The sequence below is a fragment of the Aptenodytes patagonicus genome, chromosome 5 (assembly GCF_965638725.1).
Source record: "Aptenodytes patagonicus chromosome 5, bAptPat1.pri.cur, whole genome shotgun sequence".
Taxonomy (NCBI): Eukaryota; Metazoa; Chordata; class Aves; order Sphenisciformes; family Spheniscidae; genus Aptenodytes; species Aptenodytes patagonicus.
In genome coordinates this window covers 48,322,858-48,343,035 of record NC_134953.1, presented here as the reverse complement: position 1 = coordinate 48,343,035, position 20,178 = coordinate 48,322,858, and the positions used below count along the sequence as shown (strand labels likewise).

The window sequence follows — 20,178 nt, the reverse complement described above, 5'->3', positions numbered from 1 at the left end:
GTATGACTGCTCTGCAAGCCTTGTGTGAACTCAGTGCCTCTTGAGACCTCTCTCCTGGTTGGAATTGGTGATCGAATTTAAGAAGTTATTGGAGAAATGAGGGGGCTGATGGCATGGATTAAACTTCCAGTGGAGAAGGGGAGGAAAAATTTTAGAGATGGAGAGACTTGAGATGGAAAAGTTGGCACAGGAAATGGTATCCTTTGCTGTAGTGTAGACAATGCTGCTGCAGGATGGTTTTGGGAATACTGTAGTGAGGTTGGATATCACTGCAGCCCCACTGCTGAGGTTACTGGGCTCTAGTTGCATTTAGCAGGAGCACCTGGTGCAAAATAACTTCAGTCAGCATGAACCACTGCTGTAGATCATTTAAACTCTGCTGACTTTATGCTCAATATCAGTTAAAGCTCTTTGGATTTATTTCTGAGAGAGCATGTGCCTATACAGTCTCAAAACCCCTCCCTATCCTTTTCTGAAATTGGGATGGGGTGGGTGGTAACATCAATACTTACTAAAAGGAGCAAAATATTTTATAATACTGAAGAATTCAAACTATTAAGCCAGCAACACAATGCTTTAATTTACTGTTGGATAATGCCCTAATAAATTTTAAATATTAAGTGCTCAAATGAACAGAAAACTCTTCCATTTGTGGGTTTTTTGGGAGGTGGAGGGTGAAAGTCAACTCCTCTGTCCCATACAAACCCTTATCCATCAAAGGAGTTGGCCATTAATCATCGAGGGCAAGGACAGAAATTTCTCTCTGCCATCCTGCCACTGATCTCAGCAATGTGCAAGCCTGGAGCATGCTTTGTCTACCACACTGGCTATTTTCTTTCCCTTGCTCTGCAGCCTGAAAAGGCTGCAGCTCCCTGCATGTTTGGCAAGGACCTGCAAGCTGGAGCAAGAGGCAGGTAGAAGCAGCAGGTGCTTCTCATGGGCTGGAGAGGGATAGGGCATGTCCTTCATGCCGACATCTGTTTCATCTAATCCCTGAACAGGCCTTTTTGAAGCACAGGTGATTTATCTGTTGCTGATTGCACTTGAGAGTTGGCCTGTGAAATGTGGTCCCCTGCTGCCAGGGTGGGTCCTGGACCCTTGTGTGGGAAGCTTTGGACCTCGTGGCTTGGCAGGGTGGGGTCAGCTGTCGATTTGGAGCTCCTCCGCGTGTGTGTCCAACATGTGAGGGTGGAGGAGCTGGACTTGGTCTACATGCTGTTCTGCAAGCCTGGTGGGGCTTCTGTGACGAGGAGGAGAGGCTTCCTGCTGCAGCTGCGTTCTAAGGGGTAAACAGGAGGAAAAACAAAAATATTAGTACAGTTTGTGCTCGATTGGGCTGTCCAGACTCTGAGTGATTGAAAGGGAGCAGATGTGGGTGTCTGGTTTGTGTGGATCTGGCAGTCCTCGTCACGGAGCACAGCCCTTCCTCAGGCTTGCGTGCTCAGCTGGATGCAGGACACTATATGCTTCTGCCTTTAGACCACACTGTAGACCTGAATTTTATTAATTTCTTCTTCCTTTCTTAACGTTTTCCCTTTGGGAGGGGGAGAATGGTGACTGTCTTGAAAAACGGTGGTGGTTTATCTGAGCAGTTTTCATAAGGATTAACACTTACATGTAACAAGAAAACCTTAACCCATCATGCCCAAAGCTGTGCAGGTACTGGTGTGAGATGATCACCTCTCCTCCACTCTGTGGTAGTGCCAGAGGACTTCAGATGTAGGGCAAGTATTAATGCTTTCCTCTCTCTTTTGAGTATTTGGGCAGTTATTGGGAATAATGTTGATGCTGAAGATGTTCACGCAGCTTGGGGGAGGAAAGAAGTCTTAGAAACATGTTGTAAAGGGTGTGCTGCTGTCTTGTTTTGGAAAATAAACTTGGAGTTTAATTTTGAGTTGGAATTGAAGCATGAAGTAGTATTCATGCTGTTGAAGATGACCCACATACAGAATCACTGAAGAAAGAGGAATTCCTTGAAAAATCTTTTAATACCTTGACTTTAGCTGGGAGATGTTTAATTCCCCCCCCCCCCCCCCGTTTAGACAAAGAAATAGATTAGACCAAGGATTAAACCAACTCTTTGCCTACAAATTTGTTAGCAAGCTTTCACTATTTTATCATTTTCTTTTACATAGGTTTGAAGGTTCTTTTTTTCTGAATGATGTTTTGTTTGAATACACTTTTAAGATTTGCGGTTAATGGTGGGTATTAGGATTGAGAGATTATCCGGGGAGCTGTTGTAGCACTTCATTGTTAGACTCAGAAGTGGGAACTGGGTGAATTAGTTGCTTTTAAAGGGGTTTAAAAGTAGTGTGGGAAAAGGGAGAGCGGTAAGTTTTCTGTGTGCTGGTGCTGAGTGTCCACCCAGGCCTGGAGTACAAGCTCAAAGACCTCATAACCAGGACTTACTGTTGTTTGGTTTTTTTAGTTTAGTGCTCATTTAAACACTATGTGGAGACTGTCCTATACAAATAGACTTGGCACAGCTTCATGCTTGTTTGCTATAGAGATACAAATATTTAGGGAAACTTTGCTTAGCAAATACATGACTAAATCCACCTTTTTCAGCTGTAAAAATGTTTGTGTCAGAGGGACCTTGAAATATTTGAGCTCTGTATTTGGAGGGAAGGAGTCAAATCTTGAGAAGAACTGATTACAAAAAAGATATTTTCTGAATTGCAGTGCAGCTAGACAGCACAATGATTTTTCTTCTCTGCATCTTCGTGCTCACAGCTTTACCCACTGAAGTTCATCTTATTTCCAAAGCTTATTGGTATGTCCATGAAAAGGCTGGGAACAGCCTGGCTTTGTTTTCCCATGAGCTGTGGGAGAATGAGCTGGGGGAAAATAGATTACTTTTCAACCAGTGAGTCTGGGGGAGGATATGCTCATGTTAGGCAATGTGGTTTAAATTTGAAGGCCATTACTATCTGGTCACTTGGTTAATGAAGCGGTGAATAATTTGTGTACTTAATGTTCCTGGGAGACTGAAATGCCCTTAAAAAGCCAATCTGTCCAACTACCCTGTCTTTCTACAACATAAATTAAAATAAAAAGTAACCAGACCTGGTTGGGTGATCAGCTTGGTAATACTTGAGAAAAAGAAGCAGTATCTAATCTCTGTAGTGACTATTTCTTTAGCAGTGACTTTTGTGTGGGTAAAAAAATACTTTGTGTATAAATTTTTAGCTCTACTCTCTCCAACTTTGGTGGGGTTTTTAATTTTTTTTTTCCTGCTCACATTTACTTACCTTCAGTACTTAAAGGGGTCTGGATAAAGGAAGACTGGGAGGAGGAAGGAAGTAACACTCTTGCAGCTGAAGTGAGAGGTAGGAGGCTAAGCATGAATACATCCTAAAACTCCCTGAAGGTCTTTTTCCAGATCTCATTGAAAGTAAGCTCCACTTACTCTAGCAGTATTTTTCCCAGAGTAATACTGCACTTTGAAGTATAGGGAAAGCTTCTCCCTTATCCTCAGCAAAATCAGCTATTCCAGGAAAATCCTCTCCCCTAAGTTGTCAGTGCTATCAACTTCTTGTCCAGGATTGTACCACTTCCCCACCATCATCAGTGTTTCAGAAATCGGCAGCGCAGATCTGGATTTCTTTATACACTTGTTAAAAGAAATGTACATTGCTGTTTTTTAATCAACTGAAAATTAAGTCTTTTACTGCTATCCTTAGCTTTGCAAAAAGTAATTGAGATAAAAAGTTCAAATAACTTCTTGCAGAAGTATCCCAGTGTGATCTGGAAGTGGTTATGCTATTGTTGGTATTGATTTAAGGCTCCCTCCTTGTCATCTGTGTGAAATCTGGTGTATCTAATCATGGGCTGATAGCTCTTTTACAGCAGTGCTTTTCTTTGCATTGGCTTGTATAAGGAGACCTGAAATTAAACTATACTGTGTGTACTTGAGCTTTTTTTTTTGTGTTAAGAAAATTCAGCAAGTATCTGAGTTAGCATGCTGATAGTGGAAATGTTGAATGAGCTTAAAAATTACTTTTTTTTCCCCTGACTTTAAAGGAAATAGAATATATAATTCATAAAAGGGCTTTTTCAGATAAAATAAGATTTTTATAGTAATGCAAACAATCTACAGCAAAATACAGGGTCATCAGACTTTGGTGAAAGGAAACCTGAGTGTGTGTGGAACTTGTCCATGCGTTTGAAGTACTTCAGGTGTTCTTTTTTGGGAATAGGAACTGCTAATGAAACCATTTACTAAAACTGCTCTCCAGGTCTTTGGAGGAGTGAGACATCGAAGAAGGTTGTCACTGTCCATTTGCTCATCCAGAGGGAGGCTGTTACATCTGATATTACTCTGTTAACTTTGTATGTTAAAGCTTTTTTCTGACAGTGTCCTGAGAGGCTCATGGAATTTTTTTGCAATGACTCAGAAGGCATGGCTGTTAATTTCCTCTTTGCAAAGAAGGGGCAGTTTTATTTCTTTTGCTGGAATGCATTGTCCTGTGGAAGTAAAACTTACCTAAGAATTTGGTCTGTGCCCTGTCATGTCCCACGTGGTTTCTGAACCCTTTGCTCTTCTTCTGCTTGGATGGGTGGAAGGAGGAAGCTCTCCATAGTAGTGACAGTTCTTGTTAGTGTCATGGAAAAGGTTGATCAAAGAGGGAACCAGGTTTCAAACATACATCTTTACCTGTTGCGGTTTTTGGCTTCTGCAGTCAGATGTGACTCCAAAGATATCCCTGTCAAGGAGTTCAGAAGATGCAAGACTTCCCCTCGAAAACTCAACCAAGAGGCTCGCATATAGGAAGCCTATGTGTTGTTAATTCCTCTGCTCACAGAGTTCCTTCTGTCCCTCTGTTCTTGTTTTGGCAATATCAGGAATTGTATGGGATTCTGGGTAAAGTGGCTTTAAATGCCTCATTTCACCCAAGCAGATCTCAACAGACGTTGCTGTCTTTCTGCCTGTCTTGTGTTCATCTACTGCTCTACAGTAACAAAATATCTTGTGTTTAAGACCAACATTGAAGTCCTTGGTAAGCTTTTACTCTTTAGCAACTAATTTTCAAATTAAAACCACTATAGGGCAAGGTTTTTCACTTTTAATTTAGTGTGAAACTCTCTAAGGAAAAGTTCAAATGGGTTTGAAGGTAGAAAGCAGTGTTGATGTTGCATGTGTTTGATGAATGAAGATCCTTTCCCACTGCTCCAACACATTGCAGCATTTCCTTAATGTGGACAGATCCTGGGTTTGACTTATTTTATCCTTTGAAGTTCATGCGACTGCTGAATCTCCTTTGGTAAAATGTTTTGTCTCTAAATTTTACGTTTTTAAAGTGGAGACCTGGCATGATATGCATTGTGCCAGAAGAAGATAGCTGCTGTCACTATGCCTGATGTGTGCTGCTATTGAGGGTTTAAAATTAGGGGGTTTATGACTGGCCCTATTAATTGCTTTAAGGATAAGGACTAACTGTCATTTGGTGTCAGAAGTTTACTGGGAAATGGTGGACTTTAAAAAATAATTATCTCATCAGGCCATCAAGGAAGCAAGCCTCTAGAATTTGTACCATTTGGTATCTTTTGGGTTTTTCCTCCATTTCTGTTGCACTGAGTTATACACATCTTTCTTGAAGTGACAAATGTATTGATTGCTTTAGCTGGATCCTTGTTTAGGAAGGAGTGATGACAGTTAAGAGGGTAGAGGTAAGAAGCATGCTCTCCTGGATGAGGTGGAGCAGAGTTCAAGGGCTTTATAATGTTTTGATGAAGGTGGGCTGCATACCTCCTGTGGAAAACAAAATCTTAGCGAGGCTCTGTGGGTTTCTCAAATGATTCTATTTTCCAACCAAAGTAGCTTTGGTTTTCCTTGAGCTGTCCATGCTTTGTCCCAACTTTCGATCTTTAGTGTGAAGGCACCTTCATGTATTGGTAACAGTCATATCTGTGAAGATTAATATTTGGAGTTGTGTGGTGGTAGCTTCCCTTGACCTCTGAATGAGGTACCTATCTATGCAACAGAGACATGGGGATACTATGGGGTCTTGAAAGTCTGAGCTTTTGGAGAAGCCAAGCCCTCGTTGCTGTAACTCAATGGTAGATTGCAGAGCCTGGTGCACTTCAGCTCTCTTGGGGTGTCTGTAGATTGAAGGAGCCACAGGTAGGTTGGTTTTGGGTTTGACCTATCACTAAACATAAGGATTTAATGAAAACAAAGGCTTGAGAGTGCTGTATTGTTTGAGACTTTACTTCACAAAGGCAGCAGCTTTACAGATGGGTTTAAGTGGCTGTTTCTTCTCCATTCCCCTCAAAAATACTGTCAAAAGAGTCAGTATACATACTAAAGACCCTGAAAGCAGAGGGAGGAAGAAATATCTTGACCCCTACTTCGTGGTCAACAAATTACTTGAAGTTTTAATGTGTGGTAGTTTACGTTACTAATTGAGTTATGAGAGTTATCTTCTAACTTCAGAAAAGTCTTTTTTGTCAACTACGTATTAATGTTTTTAAAGGACTGTCACTGCCTTAGCAGTACTAATCAGAAAATAAATTTTTAATAGTGTCTCTCCTGAGAAAAATACCTTCTGGTAGAGTTCATTTAGGCTTCGCAGCGGTGTAGCGTGCCTGAAGAAAATCTCATCGTTTGGCATTCAGTGCAAATGATTAAACTAATTTTCTGTGCAATCACCCTCTTCTAGGCAGTGCTGTTACCTAAGGAAATGTTATGCTGCCACCTAAGGAAATGTTATGCTGCCGAAGAACCTGTGTGCAACTGGGGAGGATGTGGTGTGATCTAACAAGTCGTAGCATTTGCCTCTCAACATGGAGCTTGGGGACAGGAGGTTTGTCTTCTGACGTGCAAGATGTTTCTTAGACTCTTGCCAGAAGGCTGCTCTCAGGGGTCCTCTTCTGCGGTGACCTCACTGGAAATGTCCAGGGGCTGAGGAACCTACTTTTTGTGGAGTGGGTGGGTTTTCTGTTGCCTTGTCTGGACATTGCTCTGTAAGTGTTTCTGCAGCTGTTCCTAATCCCTGCTTTTTTAACTTAAATGCAGGTCTGAGTTCTTGAGCACCATGACCTCTGACCATCTGGGAATAAAATGTATTTCTTTGCATAATTTTTTTTCTTTTTGATCAGACTCAGTCTGTTCTTCACAGCACAACTGCCTCGCTTCTCTACTGGTAACAAGGTGAATTAATTGCACACCCAGAATTATTAGGGTTCAGTTGCATTCCTGCCACTGGGAACCAGGTGCTAACATTTAGCTTTATACCATACCATGTGGCCTGTGTTTCAAGACCAGTAGATAAGCTCAACAAATTAGAAGTCCCTGTGGAAGGTCTTTTAAACATGTTAACATTTAATTTTTTTGTTTCTGCTGGGGCTGTTGTAGGAAAACATGCTTAGTAGGAAACTAGTTTGATGTTACACTGTCTCAGCAGTATCCCAGGTGGTGTTCGGTCCCCCTTCAGCAACTATGTCGATACCTTCTTTTAAATCCTTCCTTTACAAAGGAGCAGCAAAGTAATACTATCTCAGTCTGGAAATCTCCCTTTTATACCAAATGGTAAGGAAAGACTGTGCACATATCTATTTTTTTGCTTTTTCAGAGTTTTCTCTGTTCCTGATGGGCAGCCTTTAGCCTGGGTGGAAGGAGTTTTGATCTACAGATAACTTTCCAAATCTAGGTTTGATGTGGATACATCTAGGTGAGGTGTTTTGGAGCCTGATGCGAAGCAGATCTGGCTCCGTTCTAGTCTGTGAATTAAACCAAGGGCTTCAGATTTTGCAGCTGGGAGTATTGGCAAGCCTGGAGTTAGTATTATCTTTGGAGGGTCAGCAGAGAGCATCCAGTTTCATTTTCTTTGTTCATGGTGTTCCAAAATAATCTTACGGAGTCGCTTCTGTGGGAGACCAGTCATGCTAAGCCGTGCTACCTTCTCGAGTACGTGTGGTTTTCTGCTAAACTCTTTCCTTAGAAATAGTCACTGCATTTAGTTGTTCCTTGTCCTTCATGTGTCTCCAGACAGAATGTGTGGATGAACATGAACTTGCACGATTGTGTGTTTAATACACCTTTGCAACTCCCTGAGCGTTTGCAGTTTGTGCGGTTTGTTCTCCAGAGGCAGAGTTGAAGGCACATGCTGGCTGTTGCTTGTGAGTTGAGAACTACAGTGCAATTCCCTCTCCGCTTCAAGAAAAATTTGGAAGAGCTTTGCTTCTGACTTTCCAAAACATATTTGAAACATAACTCAGTGGCAAGCTTTGTTTTGGAAATGGCCTCGCTCCAGTAATGGTTTTGTCAAGTCTGTTTATCCCAATTCCTCCCCTGGCTTAATAGGCTGAGAAAGTAAAACTGTTGTGTGGGTGGTTGAAAATGATCCGTATGGATATTGCTGTAATTTGTGTTTCATAAATAATGGTAGCTTGTGCATAAGCCTGTAATTGACTGAAAATGCATTAAAAGATAGCATGAAGGCATGTAAACTGCTACTTAAAATCCATAGTGGGAGTTGGTCAGGAGGAGGGGGAGATTTCTTAGTGGGAGATGGGGAAGCAGGAGACATGCAAACATGTGCAGTGTTAAACAGCATGATTCAAATGTGCTAAAAGTTAGTTTTCTTAAATGTTTATTGAAGAATGCAAGACTCCTTAAATACTCGGGAAAAGAAAGCTGTCTTGTCTGCATCGGGGCCAGGTGATGGATGCTAATAGCAACAGTATTATTTCCAAATAGCTGCGGTCTTAATTATGGCCTGTGTCTGAAAAAAAATCTGTGGCTGGTGAGTGGGAGGTGGAAGGGCAGGGGCGGGAGGAAGATTAAACCATCAAAATTCCAGAGAATTCAGTGTTTTGTGTAAGGAACACTTCTGGCCTTTCCATGGCTGTACAGCGAGCAGTGTGGGGGCTAGTCTGGAAGGTCGTCTTGCTCCCAGAGCTGCTGAACTTGCTGCTGCTCAGAGCGCTCGTATATAGTTGTATCACTTAATTTGTTCTTAATTAGGCTCAACAACGTGAGCTGTGTGGTTTTGATATCTAATTCAGATAGGAGCAAAGCCAGGCGTTAGAGCTGTTCTGGACTACGAGCACATGTGGAGGAGGAGGGGGGAGAGTGGGGAAAGCTCTGCCTTTTAACAGGCAGGGGAAAATGCTTCAAAATATTATTTAGTAGAAACTAGTGGCTGATTATCATGAGCGATGGAGCCGTCAAACTGGGTCGAGAGGCAGCGCTCCGGTGGGAGCTGGTGTACCTCCCCTCCAGGAGTGCTGGGGCTGGAGCAAGGGGCATCTGGCGTCTCACCCCCACACGCGGACACTATCCAAAATAACTTTCATGCTGCCTTTGGCTGGGATGTTTTCAACTCTGGTTACTTGGGTTTGCTGAAGTTCTTAAACTGAAGCATTGCATATGCTTTGACTTTAGGTGTGCTAGTTGAAAGCGTGCAAGGGAAAGGCATTGAGCTGCTGGAGGGTGAGGCTCCTGGGAGGGCATGCAGAAGGAAAACAGACCTCAGGAAAGCCTGTTAACATTCCTGTACTAACTATCCCATTTGCAAAATGCTTTTTATATGATTTTTTTCTTTTTTTGGTCACAAGTCAGTAAAACCTAGTTGTCCTTTAAATAAATGGCTTTGTAATTCTCACCAGATTATCTGATATTTAAATTTGTTCGCAAGGTACTGCACTACAGTCCGATAAACTTATTTTCTTATTAGAAGAAGTCATGTGTTTGCCAATTGGCCAAATATCATATTTAAAGAAGCTGCAATTTCATTTTTGTTTAGCTATTTAAACTTTTGCTTTGGAGTTTGAAAGTAATTTTTAGTCTTTTTTTCCAGTCATTCTTCCATCCCCACATCTTCACCTCTGAAAAGATACAGTTGGAGCTGAACATCAGGAATATTCCCTCCTACTATCAAATTAAAATATGTGAGGGGAAATTAAAATGTAATGTGATTTGCTCTTTGTTTTGTCACTTTAAGTTGAATGCTATGAGAATGACTTGAAGGTGGGTAAGATTTGTTGCTTTGTTGTGATTCCTTTGGAGATGCTTTCTTACTCAAGAAATGTTCATAAGAGATTTCTTGCCGTGTTGCCAAGGATGAGAAGTATCACGTTGTACAATTCAATTGAAAGCTTTTTGGTGAATCTCCTCTGGCCTGCTGCTGCTACCAGCTCTAATCTTCTGGGGGCTGTGGTGGTGGTGGTTGCTTGCTTTGGTTATTACTCTGATAGCTGTGTCTCCAACATGAGGAAGAATCCTTGGGAAAACTTAACCTTGCTGGGGCACCAAGGTCCCACAGTGAGTTGGAATGGATGGAAATTGGCACATTTAAAGGGCGGTTATTACTGAAGTTGCTGTTGGTGGTGTCGTTACGGACTATTGGTGATGAAATGATGGCTTCTTGGTAATTGCCATGCATTCTTCTGCTGGGAATAAAGGCCAAAAGACAGGGTTTTTTTGTCGTCTTTATATAAGTAAATTTTTCAGAGCAATATATATATATTTTTTTTTTTCTTGGGTAAACCCCCATTTTGAGGGGAGGAAGGGGAGTAACCCCACACTTTTCTGTGTTCCTTCAGTTGGGGGAGTGACTTGGTTTCACCCATACCTGTTGTGTACGGGTCATGGAGCAGCTTCTGGACATTTGATACAAGCAGATGAACTTTCCAAGGATCCCAACCCACCGTAACCCAGATCCCACTTGTCTTGGTGCCAACAGCAGTGGCAGGAGGTAGTTTTGCAATCTAGATACGTGAATGAAATGGAGCCCTCCCCAAAATGGTGCATGGCGTCCTTGATCATCTGTGATCTGGCTGTGCTTGCCAAGTGTAAAGTGCCTTTTTAGAACGAGCTTTTATCGTTTGTGCTGAAAAAGGACTTTGAGGCTTCCTGTGCAGATAGGACTTTTGTGTTGTACGTGGGATCTTTCCAGTCCCTAGTGAATAAACACAGCTGGCCGTTTTGGGAAACGGACTTAACATCTTTGCATCAAAGCTGTACAAATAAGGCAGCAAGCTGTACTGAATTACTGGACAACGTTTTCTGACTTTTATGCTGATTTAGGAGCAATCAAATGAAAAAATGTATTTCTTGTGAGGCTGCCGTCGTGCTGCCTATGCTGCTGAAGGTGAAAGTAAGTTTCCCCTCCTCCCCCCTTTGGAAACATGACTAGAACAAGCAGCCTCGATGACTTATCAATGTTGGATTATCATGCAATAATTTACTGGGCAGCCTTTTGCTGTCCGGAGCCGCCCACGCGCACAAGTCAATGGTGCCTTTGTTCAGGAGCGCTGGAAGAATGCATGATCTAATGGAGTGGTGGGAGTTTGCCTTCGTTCCAGCGCGCTCAAGGCTGCTCTCATTCCCCCAGTGTCCCAAACCCATTTCCTTCTTCCATCCCCATCTTAGAAGAAAGCAACCTGTGTTTATATCTCTGTTTGGGCTTTCTTAAAATCCATGTGCCTGTCTCTGGTGGAGCTCTGCATGCCAAAATCTTTTATTTGGTGGAGCGTGGTTTATGATGAGATTGCGTTAAAATCCTTCAGATGTTTCTTGTTCATGACGTACGTGCCTGAATCTCTAGACTCTTCAGGTGAGGACAAGCAAATAAACCTGAGGTTTATTATTACTGGTTTGTGTTCCCGTAAGGGCCACCACTCAGCATTTGAGAGCTGTCATCTGTGCTCCTGTGTGGAGTTATTTCCCCAGTGAAGATCATCAGAAAATGGAAATCCTTCATTTTCTTTCTTCAGATGCTGGATGTTCCATTTGCTTGTGCAATACCAGTGCTCTCATCTTCCTTCTCCTCCACAAATTTTCCCAGAAAAGCTAGCATGTAGTTGTAAAGGACACTTGCTCTAGAACTACAATAATTTCTCGCTTTCTGTCATAAGTTTGGCTTTTTCATGCACATGTGATGTAAGCGACATAACTTACCGCTTATGTGTCTTGCAGGTGTTGGGCTGTTGTTGTTTAATAAAACTTTTTTATTCCAAAAGAGCAAGTTGCTCAGGATGTTTCTCACTCTCCTCCCCTCCTTATAAACACTGTCCTGCTCTTGTTGCCCATCTGCATGCTGGAAAAATCTGTCCCATTCCACGGCATGGGATAACTCATTCTCCTTAAATATTCCCCTCTCATCTGCAGCCCCTGTGCTCCAGGAGGGAAGCCTCCAGGAGGGTTTCTAGCCTGGGAGGCTGAACAAAATACTGCAGTAGCTGAGAACTTGGAGTGGTTGGTTGACTCAAGAAGCAGTGATCAGTCTTGAACTGTGAACTTGCTGGCCTCTGTCTGTTGACATAAATGTTTCTGTCCCATGCAATTATCTGCTTGTATGAGGTTCCAGTATCTATGCCATCCCTTGCACGTGGTGGTAGCATAAGAGTGGGAGATGCTGCCTCCTGCTAGGGTTGGTAGCTCTTTATTTGTCAGAAAGGACCAGATGGCCGTTTGTCTTTGAGCAGCAGAGCAAGTCTGTCTGCTCATAGCTGGCCCAACATTGTGCTGGGTGGTGGGGAGAGTTGAAGGTTCAAGAAGGGCGAAGTTGAGGTAGGAGTCAGGACAAGGTGGGTGAACAGCTTGGGGTATGTTCCAGGCTACTAAACTGGGAAAGCTGGCCTTTCTTCCTGGGAATGATTGAGAAACAGGTCAGATGAGAGCAAAAAGAAACGCCAATGGTAGTTGCTTGCTCTCTGTCTTGTCACTGCAAAGTGGAAATGAAATCCAATAAAAAAGTGGTAAGTACGCTGGTATTTCTTACTGGTTTGTTTTCAATTCTTTTAACCTTTACTTAGAAATAGGTTGTCAGCAGGTACCTGTGTGAAAAAAGCTGCCTTGAAATAGGAGCCAACCAAAAGAGAAACAGAGCAAAGTTTAACCATGCCGTTACTGCTAAGTGAATTTTGCTGAAAACAAATATGCAAAGGCTTGGTTCTTTGCCCAATACAATCTTCTCGGGTGGATTTTTTCTTTCCTGGGCAGCAAAACTCAGCAGCTGTGTTTTAGAGCTCATTGCTGGGAGGATGCACCAAGGGATTGCAGAGAGTGCAGAAGAGGTAGCATGGCTTCTTCCCCCATGCAGGGGATGCCGGTGGACCAATAATGAAGGTGGTGAGTGTTGTCTGGGCTTATCTCATCCAGGCATCTGCTCACAATTCAGTGCTTGTAGTCGGCGTGCCAGCTGGTGGGATGTTTTCCTGATGTAAATTATCCATCCGTTCTGAGGGGTCTGAAAACAAGGAGACCTTTTGTGTGTAGGGACGAATTCCTAACTTGGGGGGAAAGGGAGGAGTTTCTAAAGATCTAAATAGCATTTGCTTACATTTTTCCAGTCTATCTTTATGGTTTTCAGCATGGCGCATTTCCTGGTGGACCTTGGAATACAGAATTGGTCAATAACCCTGCTGAGGAAGGGCTTTAATTGCTGATGACGTCTGGCAGCTGTGGTCAGCCCGACAATGTGAGCAGGTTGTTGGGGGAAGCATCCCCTGCATCGAACAACGCTGAACGTTTACAATGCCACTGCTGCTGCCTTTGCAGGCACCCAGACTTGCTCGCTTGTTTGAATCTGTAATTGCAATACTGTCTTGAAGGCTTATATGTGTGCTTGCTTACTTTAGAGGATGATACTACAGAGCTTTCTACATCAGCCTGAATTATCAGAAGGGGCTGGTTATTTTGTCACCTTGTCTCTTGCTGGTGAACAGCTTCGTGCCTCAGAAAAGATGCAGTTTTAAAATGTGGGGCTCATGATTTTGAGCTCTGGATGCTTTAAAGGCATGTCAGGTTGCACTGGTCAGTAATTACAGTTGTCTTTCTACTGACCAACTTTTGTAACAAACATCTGGTTTTATAATAAACATCTTCCTGCAAAATATATCTGCCACTTCTCAGTACACAGAGGGAAATATTGTCTGATACTTGACACTATCAGAACACTTATAAGCCAAACTGAGATCCAAATAATTACCAGCTTCTAGGAACAGGAGAACAATAACTTTTTGTCTTCCAAATTAAACATTTTAAACTGCCTTTCACCTGGTTATTGCTGTTGCCATTTTTCAGTGTAATAGCAGTATATATTTATTTAGCCCCGCAAGACTTGAAAGCAACCTAGGCATCTTATCTTTGCTAGAAAAAGGCTCTGCAACCTTGAAGAGCCCTGCTAGCTGCCAGGCTGCTAAGCACAGCTTTTATGTTCAGTATGAACAGGGGGGAAACGCATTTCAACACTGTGTCAGCTGGTCTTGGGTAAACTCTATTGTTCCAGCAGTATTTACCCATGGCAAGCTGATACGGTGCTAGCGCACAGCTGCTCTGTGTGCATTAACTGTGTTCCTGTTTAATGCTGTTAACAGGATTTCTCAAGTAGTTATGCTGCCAGCTGAACTAAATGTCTTTTCACCTGGGTTGCTCAGTCTGGAGGGTTTTGAATGCATTTTCTTTGGCCTGCAGTGTAAAACTGAAGATGAAAAAGGGAGGATCCTTTCCATTTAGCACAAGGGATTTCTATGGAAAATGCTTTTGTGCTGCCCAGAATGCAGTTTGCACGTGTTGTGCTTTTAGCTGAGCTGGAACTTTTGCAAGGAGCTGTAGGAGACCTTGTTGGGGAACAGGGACCGTAATCCAGTCATAGTGGAGAGGAAAAAAGAAAAGTTCTTTCTTGGGACGTGCAGACTGTGACCTGGCCTTTCTGCTAGAGCAGAAAGTTGTGTGTTTGTGGAGTGAGAGCACACGCCCGGCCTCCTCTTCATTCCCAGGATTCTTTTGACGTGTTTCCTCCCCGAAATCATCTTGATGAAGCCTGAATGCAGGGTTTTTGCTTCATGCTAGAGGAATGCAGTACTAGTAGAAGAAAACTAACCCAAGTCGAAGAGCAGGGTATTCTTAACAATTCACAATTTAATTGAATGATCTTCATGCTGTTGGCTCTGACTTTTTTTTTCCCCTCTTGACTCATGGAATGGCTGCTCTTGCCTGATGTCTTCACTATTTTCACTGGTGATGAAAATTACCCAGAGAAATCTCACCAGGGCAGCGACTTTCAGCTTCATATTTTGTTTTACTTCAGTGTGTGAGCTCAAAGAAAACTTTCTCATGAAGCTGATTATGACAGTTTTATTAGTGATAAAACCATGATAGTAGGTCTGGTTTTAGTTTCTGCCCATCCAAGGTGTTTGGTGAAGTTCTTGGACTGGCAAGTTGCAGGTCAAAACACATACTAGGGTCTTCCTGCAGAAGAATGAGGAGGCATTTGCTTCTGGGGCTCCTTGCCTTTATCTGGAAAAGGTGGGGAGTATATCCTGGGTTTGTTTACCATGGCCTGAAAAAGGTATTTGTGCATGTCTGGCCTATTGGCTTGTGTCTGGTGTACTCACCTTGAGTTTCTGCGTGTGTCTGCTTCTTGCCTTGCATTGAGATTCATATGAAAAATATTTCCAAATAAACAGAAACAGGATTAATCATCTCTTGTATTGGGCAGCAAGGGGAGGGTAAGCCTAAGCTATGTTACAATGTTAAGAGTTCATCCTTTGGAGTTTCTAGCCCTTGTGGAAACATTTTGGCATTAATAGTGTGATTGCTTCTCACTTGTCTACTGTGTGTAAGGAGATCTTGTTAAATAACTTGACCCCAAACCAAAAGTGAGCTAGTATTGAGTAAGAGCTGCAGCCTGTGAATGTCTGGCTTCCGGTCTTATGCTTAGGTCATCTGTAACCTCACGCGTGATAAAACAGTGAAAGGTATTTTGTGGGAAGTATTGGGGGGTTTGTATCTGTACAATGCTCCAGCTGCCTTGCGTGTCACACACAGATAGTACTTCCTGGTAGCTTGGGGTATCGGCAGATTTCTTTGGCTTTAAACACAAGACTGGTCTTTTTCTTATCCTTGGGACGTGCAGGTGTAAGTGTCTCAGGTGCTGTATGTCTTGATTTTTTACTTTAGTTTTTTTCTGGTATGTTGATTTCTGGACTCTTTGCCATGCTTCTCCTGCTACTTTGGTGTTTCCAGCAGCCAGAAAGGACAAAGGTTCCTCCCTTGTGTCGGCTGGGCTCTGGGTGTGATGTGCCTAATGCAGGCTGGTCCCAATGTAACTGGTGGGTGGCCTGCGAGTGAGAACTGTGGTTCATGACCTGATGCATTGCAATCAGGTTTTGCATGTGTGCTTTGAGAGGCATGCTGTTCTTGTTGCCTGGTGCCGTCTGGTCTGTTTTAACTTGTGAAGTGAGCCACTCTTCAGCAGGTGCAAAGCCTCATGTTAAAATTTAACATGGTGGAGTTAATTCATTTTACAAGTTGAGATTAAATCTGTGTGACTTCTATGGGTGGAGAAAACCTGTTTCTCAATCAGTTGAAACTCTTCTAGTAGCTTTTTTTCTTGGTCAACGAAGGGACCAGTGACGGCTGCAACCTCTGCTTGGAAGAGTGTTTTCCTTGGAGGTGGTGGGAGTGTAAAAGAGTGTGGCAGGGAGTAAATGCCCGAGGTTTTGTTCCAGACAAACCTCACGTTGTTTTAGCAAGTTCCCTACGTGCTCCAGGGTGTCTTGATCATACACAGTGTGCTCGCCAAGGTGGAGCAAGAACAGCTGGTGTGCAGCTGTATGCCGCCTCCTGGGAATGTGCCCCTTGGCTGGCAGGGACGGCGGAGGAAGGTGGCTGGAGCGTGCTGTGATCCTTTTCCACTGATGAGTTTTCTCAGGGGTGTGAAGCCTCTGGGCGGTTGGTTTATGTGCATGGGGGTAGATGCTCAAGTCACTGGAGGAGAATCCATGAGGGAGGATGATCTGCTGATTGCCACAAACCTGTTAGGAGATGAATAGAGGGCAGGGAGGTGGGTTTACATTTATCCTCTTAGGAGAGGGCGAACATGGATAGCTTGTAAGTCATTGCACTTTCATCTGAAAAGTGTCTTGGTGACTTTAATCATATGGTCTGGGAAACTTAAACCTTGTTTCATCTTTCCCAGGGAGTGAGTAGAGGGTGTACTCAGTAGTTCACTGCTGGAGGAAAGGCTTCATGAGTAGTAGAAAGAGTTTGGGATATTGTTTATTTAAGGAAGAAGCAGAGGTAAAAAACAGGCTCTGCAGTGTGACTCATCTCTCTGGTTAATACTGTTTCTCCCATACATGTATTTGGAAGAAATATTATCAAATGGCACGGTTAACTTGGACTTGGCCTTAGATACACATAAACTGTTTGTGGCTCTGATGTAATACATCATCTGTTGGGGTAAAGACACTGTTGGTGGTGTCTGCAGAAGAGAATTACAGCTTGTGAGATTGTGTTTGGTTGCACAGAAGTCTGTAGGTCTGTTTATTTATCTGCTCAGATTGCCCTCAACTTCTGCCTTCGGTTCCTTCACCTTATCTTTGCCAGGAGATGCAGTACATTGGACTGGAGGAGATACTTCTGGTGCTACTGGACACTGCTCATCCTGCTGGATGGTACTAGAGGAGATGCTTCTTCTAAAGAGAGAACTGCAGTGCAGCTCTTCCCATTCTTTTTGTTTTAAGTTGTATGAGTCTTTCTCATGTCTGTCTTCTCTCATCCGCAGGAAAGGCCTTTGACATCACGTACGTGCGTCTGAAGTTTCACACCAGTCGGCCGGAGAGCTTTGCGATCTACAAACGCACCAGGGAAGATGGCCCGTGGGTGCCCTACCAGTATTACAGTGGCTCCTGCGAGAGCACGTATCACAAAGTCAATCGGGGCTTTATTCGGACTGGGGAGGATGAGCAGCAGGCGCTCTGTACGGATGAGTTCAGTGACATTTCCCCTCTCACTGGGGGCAACGTGGCGTTCTCGACACTGGAGGGGCGTCCCAGTGCCTATAACTTTGACAACAGCCCTGTGCTACAGGTATGTGAACAGGACGAAGTCAATCGGGTGGTCAGAGTTGAGTCTGTTTAGTTATTGTGGATGGTGGCTTTGTGCCAACTGTGGGCTGCACTACAGCCCTTATTCATACTGAAAGGCCCTTGCACAGGTAAGTTGGGATGGACAATCCAAAGAGACGCTTTTGAAGGAGGAGTTGAACTCTTGACTCTATCGTTAATAAGTTTATGGTACAAAAAGCAAAATCGGTGGCATTAAGGATGATATGTTATTAGGCATCATGGAAGTCTTTAGAGGATGGATGCAAATACCTACTTAGAAAGTAGCTGTGGGCATTTTGCTGTTGTTTCAGATATAAGGACAGAAGAAGGTAAAGCCTAAGTCAAATGAATATTTGAGGCATCTGTATTTATATTTTGAGCACAAAAAATTTAAGATATGTGAGATTCTTCTAAACAAATAAAGGGTTATTGGAAACCCTAACTTGTTCTTCTACATGTGTGTTGAGGTGGGGGAGCTTGATTTTATCCACAGTATTTGGTTTCTCTTACAAGCAGCTTGGGGAGGGGGTTCGGTCGGGAGGTATTTTTGTTGTTACCATTCACAATGCTGGTTGGGCAGTGGTCAGGAGCATACTGGGAGCACCAGTTTGTCCAGTTTACTTGCCACTTCCTGTATGCTGCTTGATGACTTCTCCAGCTTATATTGCAACAAGGAGCTAAAGCTGTGCGGTTTGCCCCATCAGGGCTCGTCTCCTTCCTTTTGGAGCTGTGATGCTGCTTCTTCCGTTTCCTCTTAGAGTAGCAGGAACAGACTGAGACATGATCCCTAGCCAGTGGGCAGGAAAGCAGAATCTGGTGGGGCTTGCTTCTGGTGGGGCTTGCTTCTGCAAACGAAAATAAAGATTAGTGGGAAAGGGAAAAGAACTCCTGAAATGGAAAAGAACCAGTTTGGCCACCTTGTTGGTGTAGCTAGCCCTTGCAGAGAACAGGGTCTAATCGTTAAGGTGAACGGAGAGATTTCAAGTTAGCGATATGGCGTATAATTTTCCGATAAACTTCTCTATGTAAGGAATAGAGACCTGACCGCCAGTTTCCTAAAATATATACAAACCTCTGGTGTTGCTTTTTGGAACTGAAGTAAATGTGTATTTTGTGCTCAGCATTTCCATGTGTTTATGCCAGTGTTTGTAATTCAGCAAATCTTCTTATTGTATTGGCTAAGCAGCAATGCAGTTGCAGTGCAGTTGTACATACAAGGATGTTTTTCCTGGTTTTATGGTGTTGGAAGCAAAATGGCTTTGCAAAAGCTGTAATAAAAACAAGGAGGTACTAATGACAGTGGCTGAAGGTGATGTGAAATTTGGGGACAGGCTACGTTTGCTGGCTGTTGCTGGAGGAGGGTAGGGTAGTGTGTTGAAGATGCTGTGTAAATATTATGAAAAGCTCTTGTGTTGTAAGTCAGATCTGCCTGTCTGTTTTTCTTCCTCAGCCTCCCCCAGCCTCATTCATCTGTCTGTGGCTTTTTGTCTGGTGGGGTATGTCTGCAGACAAGTGTACCTTAAAGATTTTCCTGTTGGTGCTGTATAGCTTTGCAGGAAAACTGCAGTCAGATAGATATGTACAATTAGCAAGCTCGCATAATTGCATGCACTGCACTTTTTGCTGGAGAGGTTACCCACTGCTTCCCAGCTGAGAGCCATCAAGATGTGAAGAGGCATTGGAAAGGGTACCCAAAGAGGAGCAGGGTCCGGAAAACACATTTGAACGACGAGGATGCGGTGTAAGGCCTCTCATGCAGGGATGTGTAAGCTTCCGAGGTGCAGAGGGGAAAATGATGAGGAAGGAACGTGCTGATTGATGAATGACTTTGTAAATACATTTGCTAATGACACAGCACTGTGGGGGATGTTTGATGTTTAATCTGATGGGATTTCTGTCCGCTCTAGGAATGGGTGACGGCTACAGATATTAGAGTGACCCTCAACCGTCTGAACACATTTGGAGATGAAGTTTTCAATGACCCAAAAGTTCTCAAGTCTTATTACTATGCTATTTCTGATTTTGCTGTGGGTGGTAGGTGAGTAGACAACAAACCTTTGTACTTATTTAAAGCTTTTGGTCAGGATTACTAGAGCGCTTTAAAGATTTTGATTATACTCACATGGTACCATTAGGCACCGGTCTTTATTAACTGTCCTAAACCAAAAAAGCAGTAGAATGAATCTTATGAAGTTGCAAATACTATGTATAACATCTTGTGGCTATAATTTCAGGGCAGACAGAGATCGAATTTTTTTTTTTCCTTGATTAGATCAAATGTTAAGTGATTTGGGAGGACAGAGAGTGAAAAGAGTGGAAAAAAATGTAAAACAAAAG

General features: G+C 43.1%; 1 protein-coding gene across 1 annotated transcript in view; it reads left to right on the top strand.

Annotated features, from left to right (window-relative positions):
- Window positions 1–20,178, top strand: part of LAMC1 (laminin subunit gamma 1) — a 70,182-nt gene that overhangs the window by 27,196 nt on the left and 22,808 nt on the right. Inside the window, exons 2-3 of the mRNA XM_076339598.1 lie at window positions 17,520–17,824; window positions 19,749–19,879. Of these exons, the coding sequence (XP_076195713.1) occupies window positions 17,520–17,824; window positions 19,749–19,879 (436 nt within the window). The remainder of the gene's footprint in view (window positions 1–17,519; window positions 17,825–19,748; window positions 19,880–20,178) is intronic.